At 36.6% G+C, this 15,213-nt stretch overlaps 1 protein-coding gene across 3 annotated transcripts in view; it reads right to left on the bottom strand.

Moving 5' to 3' along the window:
- Window positions 1–15,213, bottom strand: part of LOC114655421 (potassium voltage-gated channel subfamily H member 7-like) — a 431,541-nt gene that overhangs the window by 412,977 nt on the left and 3,351 nt on the right. For all 3 annotated transcript variants that reach the window (XM_051931419.1, XM_028806393.2, XM_051931420.1), the window contains exon 2: window positions 13,067–13,297. In XM_051931419.1, coding sequence (XP_051787379.1) covers window positions 13,067–13,297 — 231 coding nt within the window. The remainder of the gene's footprint in view (window positions 1–13,066; window positions 13,298–15,213) is intronic.

Here is a 15,213-nt window from a genome sequence, read left to right as displayed (position 1 = left end):
CAATGAACAAATATCACAGATCACTGAAAAGTTCCCAAAATTTAAAAAAATCATCATAATTAATCACGGCTTGTGATCCAACTGCAGTGTTATACACTTAAAAAATTACTTTTAATAGCAGCTGCACAAGTCCATTTCAGTCCAGCTATTTTCTGGGAAGATAGCTGCTGAATGATCTATGATTGATTTATAAAAATACACTGAAACAAAAATGCAGCAGGTAAATAAACATATAACATTTTCAATTAATACATCAATGTCACAAGAGTGCTTTAAAAGATAGAAAATAGAATGAAACACATCAGAAAAACTCAAAGCTGGCTAAAGACAGCCACAGAAATCTAAACCCCAAACAGACACAGGGAAACATCCATGGAAAAAGTGACATGGCTAGGATCTGAACCCTGGACTCTTGAGTTGTAAGATAGGGTTGCTAAACATCGTGCTTACAAGATGCTTGAAGTCAATACACAGGTGTCTTATAAAATCTGGAGATAATAATGACAGAGGAATCAGAGAAATAAAGTGCTATCTGTTTATCTATCTGCCTGTCTATCTATCTGATTCAGTTTTGTTTGACTGAATTGTTGAATATACAAAGGGACATAAATGTATTGGGCAACAATGTGGCACAGTATCTATCTATCTATCTATCTATCTATCTATCTATCTATCTATCTATCTATCTATCTATCTATCTATCTATCTATCTATCTATCTATCTATCTATCAATTATATAGTGCCTTATCTATTATATAATGTCTTTCATATCTATCTATTATATAGTGCCTTTCATATCTATCTATGATCTAGTGCCTTATCTAACAGTAATTTTCCTATATATCTCTTTACTATAAAGACAGTTTTTATCAATTGATGTATCTGCCCATCTAAACATCTAATCCAAATTTCATTAAATCCGTGGGTGTTGTGGTCTGTTTCAAAGGGGTGTGCCAATTACTTGCATTTTGTACATTATGATATAATTACAGAAGGGTGAAGGGTTTTGTAAGGGAAACCAGAGGGGCCATGTCTCTGTTTTATCCACAGCAGAACCAGCCATTAAAATAGCCCTGGCCTGACTTTACCCTTTTTGTCCAACACACGAGACCCACATTTTAAAAGGCGTACTGTGTCATCACAATTATTTCTAGCAACTAAATGGAAGAGGGTCTGCTAAACTGTACACATTACCAGCAGTGTTCTTGCAAGCCTTTCCTATCATTGAGAATACAGGTGAAGATGGAAGGAAATCATTTAAATAACAAACAAAAGCATATTTCTAGTACTGGCAGTAGTAGTGGCATTGTCGTATGGCAAAGTGGAGTGAAATTTCCAGTCTACAGTGTCACATATGTGGTCACACTACACACTTTAAATGGACTAATTTTAAACTTGTCACACCACAAAAAACTTAGGGACGTAGAATATTTTAGGAGAAAGACCAGGAGATGGAAACATCAAACTGCAGGAATGAAACCAAGAAAAGGGTCAAAACTACAAAGTCAAAACCTTCAAGCACCAGAACCCAGACGCTAATCCAAACTCTAAGTGCTCTGTTCTCTTATTTCTAATAAATTAGACTAACAAAATGTTTACACAGAAGCCGCTATCTTGGACAGAATTCGTAGCTGTTATGATTATGTATGTTGGAAAATTGTTTGAATGCTTATTTCAGCATTTTTATGATAGTTCTTTCCCAGTATGTTTTATTGTTTATTTATTTTTTGACGAGCTTCATCCTATTTTGAAATTATTTTTGGATTTAAGATTGTTTTCAATTTTTAGAAAATTAATTTGCATTGTTTCTGTCACCATTCTCATTTTCCTCAGGGTACCACTGTTTTGAGTTGCTGTCATCATGACATGACATCATTTGGTACAAAACAAATTTCCAGAAGTGACACTGTTGATATTTTTGGCGTGACACTATTAGGCTTGCTTATTTAACAGAGTTTAACGGCTTGTACCCCAACACTTTTTTCCCCCAATTGTTATCATTTACACTACATAAAACTCAACATGGCATCATTGTGAATTTGAAATCTAAATAAAAATGAAATAAAAAAGGCTCAAAATTAAATCAAATAATCAAGAACAAAAAATTATTTGAACTCTCTATAGTTCAAACATTACCAGAGCCTTCAGAAAATATTTCTCTAAACCCTGATAGTCAGAGACTTGATCAGTCACTTTAGCTCTTCTTTGGCTCATCTGACTATGAGAGTTGCTTTCTGCAGTCTCCACAGGGTGTGGACCCGAGTTTGCAGTCATGGATGAAGTGCACCAGTCTTAATCAACTGTTAAACTTCTAAACTTAAAAACTTAGGTGTGGTCGCGCATAATGCAAAACCTACTTGCTATGATCGCCACGTCTGTCCATCTGTTTATCTGTCTGCAACCAACTTGGCCATCAGTGGATTCTGTGGAAATTTATCATGCTTATACTCTAAGAAAATGTGTCAAAATTTTCCATTTTCATTGAGATTTCTCGAATATAGGCAAATTTTTGAAATGTCAAAATCTCCCACTGAAATGCACTGGCAAACAAATAAATAATCAGTGCACCTTAGATTATGTGTTAGTTTACTGTTTCAAATTCATCTTGAGAGACATCACTTCAGCTTGTGTATTTGTACGAGTATATTTTTCATTTGCACATGCTAAACAGCCACACCTGATGGTAAAATGGATCCACAGTAAAAGTTAGTCAAACACCAGGAGGAGAGAGATGCTGGTACACCAGGTCACTTCTCCTGCTGCTTGAAGTAAGTTTAACAAAATATGGAAGAGGAACAGGAAAGGAAATATGTAAGCATCATTCTGTAAGCATAGAGTGAACAAATATGTATTCAAAATTTACAGTACCATATATTACACCAAATTATAACTGCATTACCTGCACATTACGACTGGATTATCTGTAATATACTACAATCCACTGCAAGAAACCTATCCGCCTTTGCCCCCCTTGACCAAACTTCATACAATGGCAGAACGAGCCTTTGCAGCCGCTACTCCACGGCTCTGGAATGCCCTAACAGAGAGCCTAAGAACACAGGAGATTGTGGGCTGTTTTAAAAAAACAGCTAAAGACTTTTCTATTTAGGAAAGCTATTAACAAGAATACTATAACTGTTGTTGTTTTATCCCTGTTTTTATCTTGATTTGCCTTTGTTTAAACTTTTTATGTTGCACTTTGATATTTACTGCTAATGTAAAGTGCCCTATAAATAAAATGCATTATTATTATTACATATTCCTCCAACACTGTAATTTATTGGCAAAGCTCCAGATCTCCTCTACAACATGATATGAAGAAGCCAACATTCACGTATTAAGGTTTGAAGGTATGTCTTTCAAAGATGTCATGTCTAAGAAACTGTGTCCATAAGAATTAATTATGAAATTGTGAGATCATTGAAGTTTGTAGATATATTATTCTAATTTCTAACAATTATCTGCTTTCAACTTTCATTCAGCACACACTTTTTTATACTTCATTGATTGTACTGCGCATGTAATTGAGTATTAAACTGAGTCATTACTCAAGAAAGACATCCTTATTGTCATGCATCTTAAATATCCTGAAAGAGGACAATGTCATATGAATTGCATTCATGTTTTATTTATATGTAATATATATATATAATATAATATAATATAATATAATATAATATAATATAATATAATATAATATATAATATAATATAATATAATATAATATAATATAATATAATATAATATAATATAATATAATATAATATAATATAATATAATATTTGAGCTTCATGCTATAGCCTCGCACTTCCGGGCCAGACAGACAGACACACACACTTCCATGCGTAGACGTTTATATATAAGATAACATATATAAATGTCTACACGTGGAAGTGTGTGTGTGTGTCTGTCTGTCCGGCATGGAAATGCGATTCTACAGCAATGACGCTGAAAGAGCCGGCAAGGTGACCCCAAGTTAATGAGTCGCAGACAAACTCACTTAGCCGCTAATACACAAGTGAGGCGAGCACATCGGCAAAACAAAACCTCCGAGGAGAGAGAAACTCGCTTAACCGCTGATAGACAAGGGGGGCGAGCACGTCCTCAAAACAAAACCGCGACTCTGCATTTCAATTTTTTTTCTGACAATTTCAATAGTTTTTAGGAGCCCAGGCTTTTTACAGCTAGTATAGAAAAGCCAAGCAAAATGACACCTTTTATTGGCTAACTAAAAAGATTACAATATGCAAGCTTTCCAGGCAACTTAGGCCCCTTCTTCAGGCAAGATGTAATCATCGAAAGCTCGAAAGCTTGCATATTGTAATCTTTTTATTTAGCTAATAAAAGGTGTCATTTTGCTTGGATTTTCTCTACATTCACAATGGCTAACATGGTACAGCACCCTAGTACTACAGCTAGTATATATATTTAGTGGTAATATATACATATGCAATATATACAGTATGTACAGTATATATATATATATATATATATATATATATATATATATATATATATATATACACACACACACACACACATATACTAATCTACTCTGTATATATAAAATCCTAAGCCTAAAAGCTTAGGATGTGCAACAATTTTATGTTTTTAAGTCACGTTTTTTAATTAATGAATTCACTTATTTTAAAACCTACATATATATGTTTGGTATCATTTTTTTCAGAATTTATCAAACTTTAATATGATATTGTTAGATTTTCAGATTCTTATTCCATTTTTAAATTAGAAACTACAAAATATCAAGAACTCACGTCCTGCGAGACGAGACTTAACCAAGAGTGCGAAGAGATTTCACCACGCCCGGGGCCAGAAATAAAAGGCAAAGAGTAGGACAGCTGCTGTGCAGGCTTTTAAATGTTCGAAGTGCTGCATGAGATGCAGATCACGCGGCACGGCAGCAGCAAGCCAGCAGCTGATCAAGCAAAGAGGAGGTTAAAAAAAAACTGTATTTGTGTTCCATTGTATCACCGTTTAAGAAGGGGTTTGGGAGGAGCAACTGTGTCTCCTTGGGGTGCGTTTTGTCCCCCTCTTCACAATGCAAGTGGCAGATTGGCCACAACTGGCCACAACGAAGGTGCCAGGGGGGCTTGCCTGCCTAGTTCATGTAACAATTATTAAATTATATATTTGTAATGCAATCGGAGCACAACCTCCAAACCTGCACTTTACATATATGTTAACATCTAATCCTTTAACAGAATCAAATAATTCAAAATAAATTATTCACTTAAATGGGTAAATCAAAAGAAACAATTCAGTAAAGTGAATCAAAATGTCCAGCGTACCAGACGACTCACTAAGGCTTATCGCTCTGGTCCTGGAGGGCTTGTGGGGCTGCAGGTTTTCCTTCCTTCCACTTTCTTAGTGACCAATTTCTGCTGTTAGTCGACTTCCTTCTCCTTCATTTTATTTGCCTTGTTTTTTTTTTAAAGACTCATTCCACTGAACTGCTTCTTTTTTCCTTAAATGGTAGCCAAAAATGATGTGTTAAACAAGTAAAACCTTACCAGCTAAGTTCTGGCCTCAAACTCTAACCAGTATCCTATGTAGTAAACATTTTCTTCTTGTTAATTGCACTTGTTATTTAATTCCGTGGCTTGTTAACACTCTCATTCTGCCACACCAAACATTTCAGAAATGGTTGATTTTTTTTTCGAAGAGCACCATCAAAATGTTTTGTAGACCTGAGCAGATCAACATTTCCGAGACCTTCGCCTTTCTTTATTTTCAGATATTATATGATGGACACTGGCTAGCTGGTCATGTGTTGGCTCACTTTGTATCTCGTTATTGTCCGGCTGCTAATTAACAAAAATAAAATGCAATTAAGGGGGCTGAGTCTTGAATGAGAAGTCAATTAAAATTAAGGCAAAAGAAGTTAATTGGGAGCAAAACCTGATCACTAATTAAGAAAACACTTAAATTAAAACATGCAGGTTCTGCGGGCCCCTTTAGGATCAGATTTGGACATCCCTGGCCTATCATTTTAATGGTATCTTTCAATTAAAGTAATTGAGTTATGAAGTTCTTCCACATTACCTCCTCTACTGTCAGACATCCCCTAATCTTTCTAGTCAACTCTTGCTCATCTTCATTCAACTAAGTGTAAGTCATTCATAGCACCCCCATGCCTTGGCCCACTAATTAATTATACAACCAGTGGATGTAGCAGCAGTCCACAAGCCCGGGTGTCAGGCAGGCTCCTCAACTGAATTTGCTGTTTCGGTTTCACAAGCATTTGATATACAGCTAAACAGCTGAAAAATTACTGAACATTCAAATTAGACAGAGCGGTCTATTTTTAAATTTTTATACCTGACAGCCTGTATGACAGCCAAATGGGTAATTTTAAGAATATGCATTTTTAAAATGAATACTCTTTGTATTTACAATTTGAAGTCTTGATCATTTTTTTTCTCTCCTTTATTTTCACCTTATACAATTCCTTGTATTAGGAAATTGTTAGTTTTCACATACCCCTTGGGGTCTGAGCACACCTGTCAGCCATTGTGCAGTGCCCCAGAAGCAATTGCAAGTTAAGGGATTTGCTCAAGTGCCCAGCAGAGTGGGATCTCTTTTGGTAGTAATGGGGATTCATACCGGCAACTTTCTGTAAACCGGCGGAGAACCTTAGCATTAGAGCCACCACTCACTGTAAGAAACATTCTATGCAGTGCAAGTGAGCTTATTTGTAGTAAGTTATGTATATTTTTGTTTGATATTGACTGTTTCAAATACTGCATTGTGTTGAAGTGAATTTGGGGTCCATGATGCTGTTTGAGTTTTTAGTTTGAAAACAATGCGTCTCGAGTTCTGTGAGTGTGGGTAGAGGCAAGCTGATTTCAAGTTAATAGGTGAGACCAGCTCAGCTGTAGCACATTGGCACTCTGCGACGGGTGTATAAAGAAACCTGAGAATGACTAGGTAGTGGTAGAGAAAAAATGAGAATAAAACTCAAGTTAAATGGAGAGAAAGAAAAACAAAAGGAAGAAGAGTCCGGATCATGAAGGGTGCAGATGGTGTACACAGGAAAGCAGTGTTGCCAAGTCCAAAGTTTTCTCGCCCAACTAGGCTATTTTTGATTGTCAGCTGTTAGAAAAAAAAAATGGGCTTTTACAGGTTACTTTTTTGGGCTACTTATTTAAAAACTGTATTTTGAGGTATTTTTCAATCCCCCTCTACCATATTTTTACAACTTTTTTCATCCATCGCCCTCTTCCCATGCTACTCGCACTTGTATGCGTTATTTATTGTCATAACCCCCTGTTTTGTATTGTATCCATTCTATCACTTATCTCTCTGTGGGGACAAAACAACCCACACCTCCCACTCCCCACGGTCTTTGATGGTAGGTACCTAACCCACTAGCTCTGACATCACCTCTCGTATTATGGTGTGTCTTTTTGTCTACTTCAAGCATTGGTCTATTTTTTTAAGCTACATTCTCTATTTTTAAGCTTTCCCTGGGCTATAATTTTTTTAGGGACTTGGCAAACCTGCAGGGAAGGGTCACCACTCCGCGGAATTCTTCCGGCGACAGAAGGGAGCATAGCTCACAGGATCCACAAAGACGTCGAAGGATGGCGGTTAGGACACAAGCCAGTTAAGGGATGACTGCTTGTCAGAAGACGTCTCTTGCTGTTGAGCAGGCCGCATGGGTGACCAGCAAAGACGTAGATAAGAAGTAGGCACCAAAGTTTGTAATGCTTTCTAAAGGGACAGCCTTTTTAAGTTATTTATTGGATTAATTATTTGTTGGACTTTAAACCACCACAAATACACTGGTTGTATTTGGGATTGTTAATTGCGGATTATTTATTTGTAAAGACTGCACTGTACTCTGTTTTGGGACACTGCTGTTGTGAATAGAAACACTGAGCACTTGATGAACCAACTCCTCGTTGCTACTTTTCCACATTGCCCAGTCCATTTCAGTTTAATGACAATCGATGGACCAGCTACAAGGAGATAATGCCAGCCCGACCAACCTGAGCATCATAAACATTTGATGAGAATTGTTGCCATTACTCATTCTCTTTCACATTGTAGCGATTGTCAAACCCTGACACATATGGATACAGATTCTCAAGCCTACCTAATCCAATTCGGGGTTACAGGGGTCCAGGGACTGTGGGAAACAACCCCAGATGCACTCAAATTAAAAAAAAAGATTATTGGAGTATCTTGATACTGCACAACTAAATAAAAATGGGACTTTACTGAAACTTAGCATGTTTTAAAGCCTCATGCATCCTTTTCTAGTGAATCTCAATAACATTTCTTGGTTGTGACATTGTTTTAAACACCATCCATCCATCCATCCATTTTCCAACCCGCTGAATCCGAACACAGGGTCACGGGGGTCTGCTGGAGCCAATCCCAGCCAACACAGAGCACAAGGCAGGAACCAATCCCGGGCAGGGTGCCAACCCACCGCATTTAAACACCAGCAGTGAATCAAACATTTCATTTCCACCATGTGTTTCCATTTCTCAGTTGCCTTATGTGGAATTCACACAAAATAAACACATTTTTACCTTTAGGTTTGAAAAAAATTACCATTATACAGTACCAAATACCAAAAAGAGCGAGCAGGTTTATAAGTTTTGTGTATCTATTTCTAATACAATTAACATAATTTTATCAGGTGTTATAGTAGCTAAGTTAATTTATATTCAAACAAAGCAAATTACTTTGAGCTACTGTATATAATCCTCATTTGCATTACAACCGTAAGTTTCCAATGGGACTGGCCCAATCAGGTGGTTTTTTAACATTTCTCAATTGGAAAAAGAGGATTTGGACAGAATGTAATATTTTGGTATATTTTCCAGATTGTTTATGGAGTTTTTCATGTATTTTTCTTGGGAAAAAAATTATCATTTGCATAAATTGAGTTAATTTGCATAAGTGACCACTTTTTTGTAAAGATGTTGCTAAGAGATTTGGGAATATTTACTCATTTGTGTAGTATCAATCAAAGGTCTAGACTTTGTACATAAAAATACCTTTTTAACCAGCAAAGATTTCTACAGTTACTGTAGGTAAGTGGCTTTAGGCTAGTGTGTCTTCAATAACCTGGCAAGCCAATTACACATCACACATCACAAGGGCATGCGTGTATTCTCCATGTGAAGAGGGGAGTAGTGATGGGCATTCGATTCAATTTACTGGATAGATTCTTTCAATCTACCTGTGAAGTGAATTGATTCATTTGATCAATTTTTAGGGTTAGTTTATACTGTAGCTCCGGAGTAGGAGAATTTGAGGTATCTTCCTCTAAACACATCAAAAATATATAATTTAATAATTTGTACATTAGTTTCATATATATGTGTGTGTATGTGTAAATATTCATTACATTAAAGAATCACAAGTGAATGAGGATTTTGCAACTCGTAATGATTCTTTCACGAATCAAATGAATAGGAATCATTAGACTGGTCCTCAGGTAGTGATTCGTTCATGAATCAAATGAGTTGAGACTGATGATTCAGATGGTTCTTGCGTATGCACTTTAAACATTTATCATCGTTAGAAAAATGAAAGCCCCTGTCAGCATCACATAGGACATTCATGCGCTTTAGCACACCCATTGACTTCCACTGAATTGAGTCGTTCATGCTCGCGAATCGATTCCTATGATTCACTGAAAAGAGTTGATCAAAAAGAATGAACTGTTCACAAATCGTCCATCACTAGTGCTTTTTTACTTTATAATTAGCTAAGTTGTACACTGGATCTACACATTTGATTTAAGTTAGGACAACTTAATTTGATTAAAAGGCAAATGGGTAACGTAATTTTATTAAGTAGATCCAACAATTTTTTAAATAAATACAAGTTGTAATAAAAGATAAGAACATTAGATCTTCCAATTTGTTATATATTACAACTGTTTATTTCAAACAAATGGAAGCAGGTGGCATAATTTTATTAAGCTGATCCAAAAACTTATTTTTTTCAATGTGGGGTTCCAGGTCATCACAGGGCACGTTCATGCTCATCCACACTTACTCACATAAAGCCAGTTTAAAATCACCAATTAACCTAACGTTTGCCCAAGGGATTTACTAAGTAAAAAAGATAATTTGTTACAAAAATGTTTCTTAGAAATTATCTAAACCGCCACACCCATTAACCACCACTGGCTGTACCCCATCACAGTATTGAAACATTAGTAGACTACAATATACAGGTATTATGAAGAAGAAATTAGTCAGATAGATAGATAGATAGATAGATAGATAGATAGATAGATAGATAGATAGATAGATAGATAGATAGATAGATAGATAGATAGATAGATAGATTAGATAGATAGATAGATAGATAGATAGATAGATAGATAGATAGATAGATAGATAGATAGTGTGGTGGACGGCCAGGACGACCCTTTGACATTGGGACTGGGTGACAGCCATAAAGGAGGAGCTGCACAGTTTAACGAGCCTGTGTGGGCTGGAATGTAGCCACACCCAGAAGTGCAGCCTAATTTGGCCAATCACTTCCGAGAGAGCTATAAGAACAGCCTGCAGCCACTACTCGATGCGCCAGAGTCGGGAGGAAGAGGAGGAGGAGGACAAAGCTGCCTACGGAGGAGTGGAGGAGAAAGAAGAGTGTGTTTTTTGGGTGTTTTCTTTGTGTGTGTTTTGGGGACTGTGTAGGGCCAGTGGGACACGGAGAAGACGTGCCCCACGGCTGAAGAACACAACAAATAAATCTTTTATATTCATTTTCATGTGCCTCCGGTGTCAGTCTGTGTCGGGTCGGTGCCAACCAAGCACTTCTGCCACGATAGATAGATAGATAGATAGATAGATAGATAGATAGATAGATAGATAGATAGATAGATAGATAGATAGATAGATAGATAGATAGATAGATAGATAGATAGATAGATAGATAGATAGATAGATAGATAGATGTATATAGCGCTTTTCAAAACACTCAAAGTGCCTTACATTGACAGTAGGAGAGGCACTTCCACAATCACCAATGTGCAGCATCCACCTGGATGGTGCAATAGAAGCCATTCTTGCACCAGCATTTTCACCCAAATACTAGCTATTAAGTGGTGAAGGGGCAAGAGAGATAGTTAGCCATTTAAAGACAGGGGATGAATAGAGGTGAGAATAAGCAGACTGTGGTGGACAATTTAGCCATGACATCAGAGTACATCCTACTCTCTTTTTTAAAGGATGCTCAGGGATTTTTTTATTGCCATAAAGAGTCAGGACCTTAGTTATATGTCTCATCTGAAAGACAGCGCTAACTTTTAGAGCACAGTATCCCCATCACTGCACTGGGGAATTGGGATCCACACACAAACCATGGGGTATGCGCCACATGGTGGCCTCACCTACACCTCTTCCAGGAGCAATCCAAGCTTTCCATAGTTTCTCTCCCATCCAGGTACTGACCAGACCCAAACATGCGTACCTTCAAGTGGATTCTTTGTTCTGAAGTGCAATTTACACTCACATAAGACTAATGTAGAATCATCAGTTCACCTAAGCTACACATCTTTAAGGATGTGAGAGGAAAACTTGCATACACAGAAAGAACATGTAAACCCCACACAGATAAGAACTGGGGATGTGTATTGACCCAGGAACACCTTTGATTCAGTACACTTACTGGGAAACTGGACTCACAATTCAGCATTGCTAATCTTTGCACAATCAAACCTCCTAAAGTCTTATAAATGATCTTAAAAGGAGATGATAACTTAGAAACTAAGAGTAAATTTCAAGTTGATCACATTGAGGTGTGTGTGCTGTGCGCTTTTTAGACTGTCTTAGTCTAACTTTATCTTATCTCAGTTTTTATTATCAGTCAATTCAGTACATTTTCCTTTTGCCATATATCACATATTACTCAGTTTGCTTAAATACCTGACATCTACTGTACAACCTGCATCAACATTGCTATATGCGGGGACATGCCCCAAACCCTGCAAACAAGGGGAGACCATTCAGTCCATCCAGCTTACTTGTTTATCTAATCGCTAAGCCCAAATATCTCATCCAGCTACTCCTTAAAGGTTGTCAAGGTCTCTTCTTTAACTACATGTCTTGGAAGTTTGTTCCAGATTCCCACAACTCTTTAAGTACAGAAGTGCTTCCTGGTTTCAGTCGTAAATGCACTTCCCCCTATTTTCCACTGGTGTCCTCAAGTACGTGATTCACCATTAAACTGATTGAATTCTGCTGCATCTACTTTATCAATGCCTTTGAGAATTTTGAAGATCTGGATTAGATCCACATGTAGTCTCCTCTGCTTTAGACTAAACAGTTTAATTCTCTAAGCCCATAAGAGTAAGACATGCCCTTAAGTCATGGGATGCACTTGTTTGCCTTCTTGAACTGCTCGCAGTACACCACATGTGGTCTCACTAGTTCTTATATAGTCTGAGCACAACGCCCCTCAACTTCAATTCAACACTTTTTACAAAATGTTTTTTTACTTGCATGGTTTATTCCTTGCACTTACTTTACACAACATTTATGTCCTGCCTAGGACTCTGTAATACAAAAAACTGTTTAACTTGTAGTATGAGTATCTTTGCAGTCTTCTATACAGCTCTACCCCCTTTTGCATAATTTTTCACTTTTCATTTTTGAATTTCAGGTTTTTCTCTAAGTTGTACAGAAATTACCCTCAAAAAGACTGTTTTATTTTTTTTTCTCCAGCTGTTATTTCCATAAACTGTTTTTAAACGACTAAATAGTGAAGTATGCAAATAGCCTAAACCCAATAAAGTGTAATCACATTCTGAGGAAGCTGAAACAGAACAACCATTCATTCATCTTTTCCTTCTTTTGCCTCATATGCAGGCTTCCCAGCTGTCCATCCTTGTAAACCATAAATTATTCTGAGCTAAGATGAGATTTGAGTTTGGCTGACTTTATAAAGCACTTCCAATTAAACTCAACTAATTTCATCACGGCTGCTTGCATATGGCGAGATGAGACTGAACATAACAGGCTGCTGTAAAGCACGTAGTGTTAGAGCGTGAGGAGGCAGGAGATCTCTTACCGTCTTTTCGGTGGTAGGTAATTTCCACTTTTCTTTCCTCCGACCCAAGCAGTGCCTGAGCAACTTGAGCAATATCATGTCTCTTAGTGTGCGGACCGTGGAGAAAGTCACAGGTGCACGGCTTTTGCATGACATCTGGTCTCGAGAAGCCTGTCATTTCACAAAATCCATCGTTGCAGTAGATGATTGCACAATTCTGCACTCTAGCATTGGCAATTATAAATTTTTTATCTGCAAAAGAAAAAAGGGTATAGTTGTTAATTTTACATAAGCTTTATTTTCTTTAACGAGGTTTCATTTCTGATGTGCCCTTGGAGACTGTTAGGACAACACAGAAACCACCATTTGATTCAGCTAGGTAACATAATCCATAAATCAATGAAATGTCCCTCCATTATAATGGGAAATTATGATATCCATAATTTATAGTAGGTGGTTACGGAGATAAATGTTACAGTTCATTATAAGAAGTAAATGTATCCAGGGAGGGTCAGGGAAGAACAATTAAAGTATCCCTTTTTCTATATGCTGCCATCCAGAAAATACGTATTTGCACCACACGTTCTTTGTATTAAATATCCTTCCCATTAAAACACATTTAATTTTTTAATCATATGTTATACATTTCTCTTTTTCTAACAGTTATTTATTTATACCTGTTCTTTTTTATCTTTCACTAAAGTCATCTAAAAGAGCAATTCTTTTGGCTGTGTACCCGATGATGAGTTCTTCAAGCTTAATGCTGTCTTTCATGCTGTTTTTGCAGGATTATAAATGAATGATCCACAACCCCATGTTGAAATAACTAAGTAAAGAAAGTGAATGAATGAATGGCACTGCACTTTTTATATTGCCACAGTTTAATTATTTTGCAGGTATTGTTAAGTTTCCATTTATGCTGCTCAGTTTCTACTTTGTTTTCAGTGTGTTTTAACAAATCCATGTCTTTATGTGTACTAATTCTGTATTTAGTAATTTGTAAAATCTCATCAGAACACTCTGCGTCTGCATTCACTAAAGAGCACTATACAAAAATAAACTGAATTGAAATGAAACAAATTATTTGGCTTATTTCTATTTTCAATGCTTGGTTCATAATGAAATTCAATTTAAAAGAACTCCACGCATCAATCTTATTTTGTTTTACCAGACGTGCCCTGGCACTTCATCCCCGGCTGTTTCCTGCCTTGCGTTCAGTGCTTCAACCCTGAACTGGATTAAGTGGGTTTGAGAATGTTATGGTACATTACATTATATTACTGTAGTCTGCGTTATGTTATGTGGTGTTATGCTATGTTACATTGTTAATTTTGTTATAAATGACTACCATAAGTGAAGCTAATCTAACAAATCAGTCTCACATATGGACAGACATATTTGTCCAATGTCCTTTCCCATTTTTCTGCCATCTTTTTCTCTCAGTCCTGCACTTGGAGCACAGCTAAATAAAACTGCAGCTACAGAGCAGAACTCAAAATCATCAGTGCTTTATATTAAAGTTGTGCTTGCCTTTCTACTGTATGATGAGTATGTGTTAATTTTAATTATCTGATTTGAAATGTGACAAAGGCATGAAACAGTATATGTTTCACTTTCTTTTTGTAAATATATATATTTAATTCACTGTACATGCATTGCATGCAAGAAATTACTGATAATCTAGAAGAACAAATAATGTCACATCCTAAAGTAAAGATATATATAGTAATACATTCTCTTGTTCATTGTATAAATATTCAAATCATAAAATGTAAAAAAATATAAATTTAAAAGCATACCTTTTGAAACAAAAATAATGTACAAAATTTCCCCTAAGGAGCCGAGGACATTGTCCCTCTCTAAAGTGAACTGTGCCTGCCTTCTGTCCTGCAGCAGCAAGCACAAACTAGGCTTTTAGTTTTGCGGTTTAGTTGTTTTCCCTTCATATCATTTTTATTTTCTCTCTGCTACTTAACTTGAAGAATTACAAAGTAGTCTTGATGAAGTTTTTTCTTCCTGATTTATTTATACTTGGTGCAAGATAGGAGGAAGTGGTTCTCAGTCCCTACACCTACCCACTCTCTTAGGTTGTCAGTTTGATGCGAAACTGTGACAATTCAGACCATGGTTTTTGAGTTTTTTGGCTCCTTTTAATGCATTTAATTTCC

Source organism: Erpetoichthys calabaricus, chromosome 8, assembly GCF_900747795.2.
Source record: "Erpetoichthys calabaricus chromosome 8, fErpCal1.3, whole genome shotgun sequence".
Classification (NCBI taxonomy): Eukaryota; Metazoa; Chordata; class Cladistia; order Polypteriformes; family Polypteridae; genus Erpetoichthys; species Erpetoichthys calabaricus.
The sequence above is the reverse complement of the archived record's forward strand: the minus strand, read 5'-3'. Positions and strand labels throughout refer to the sequence as shown.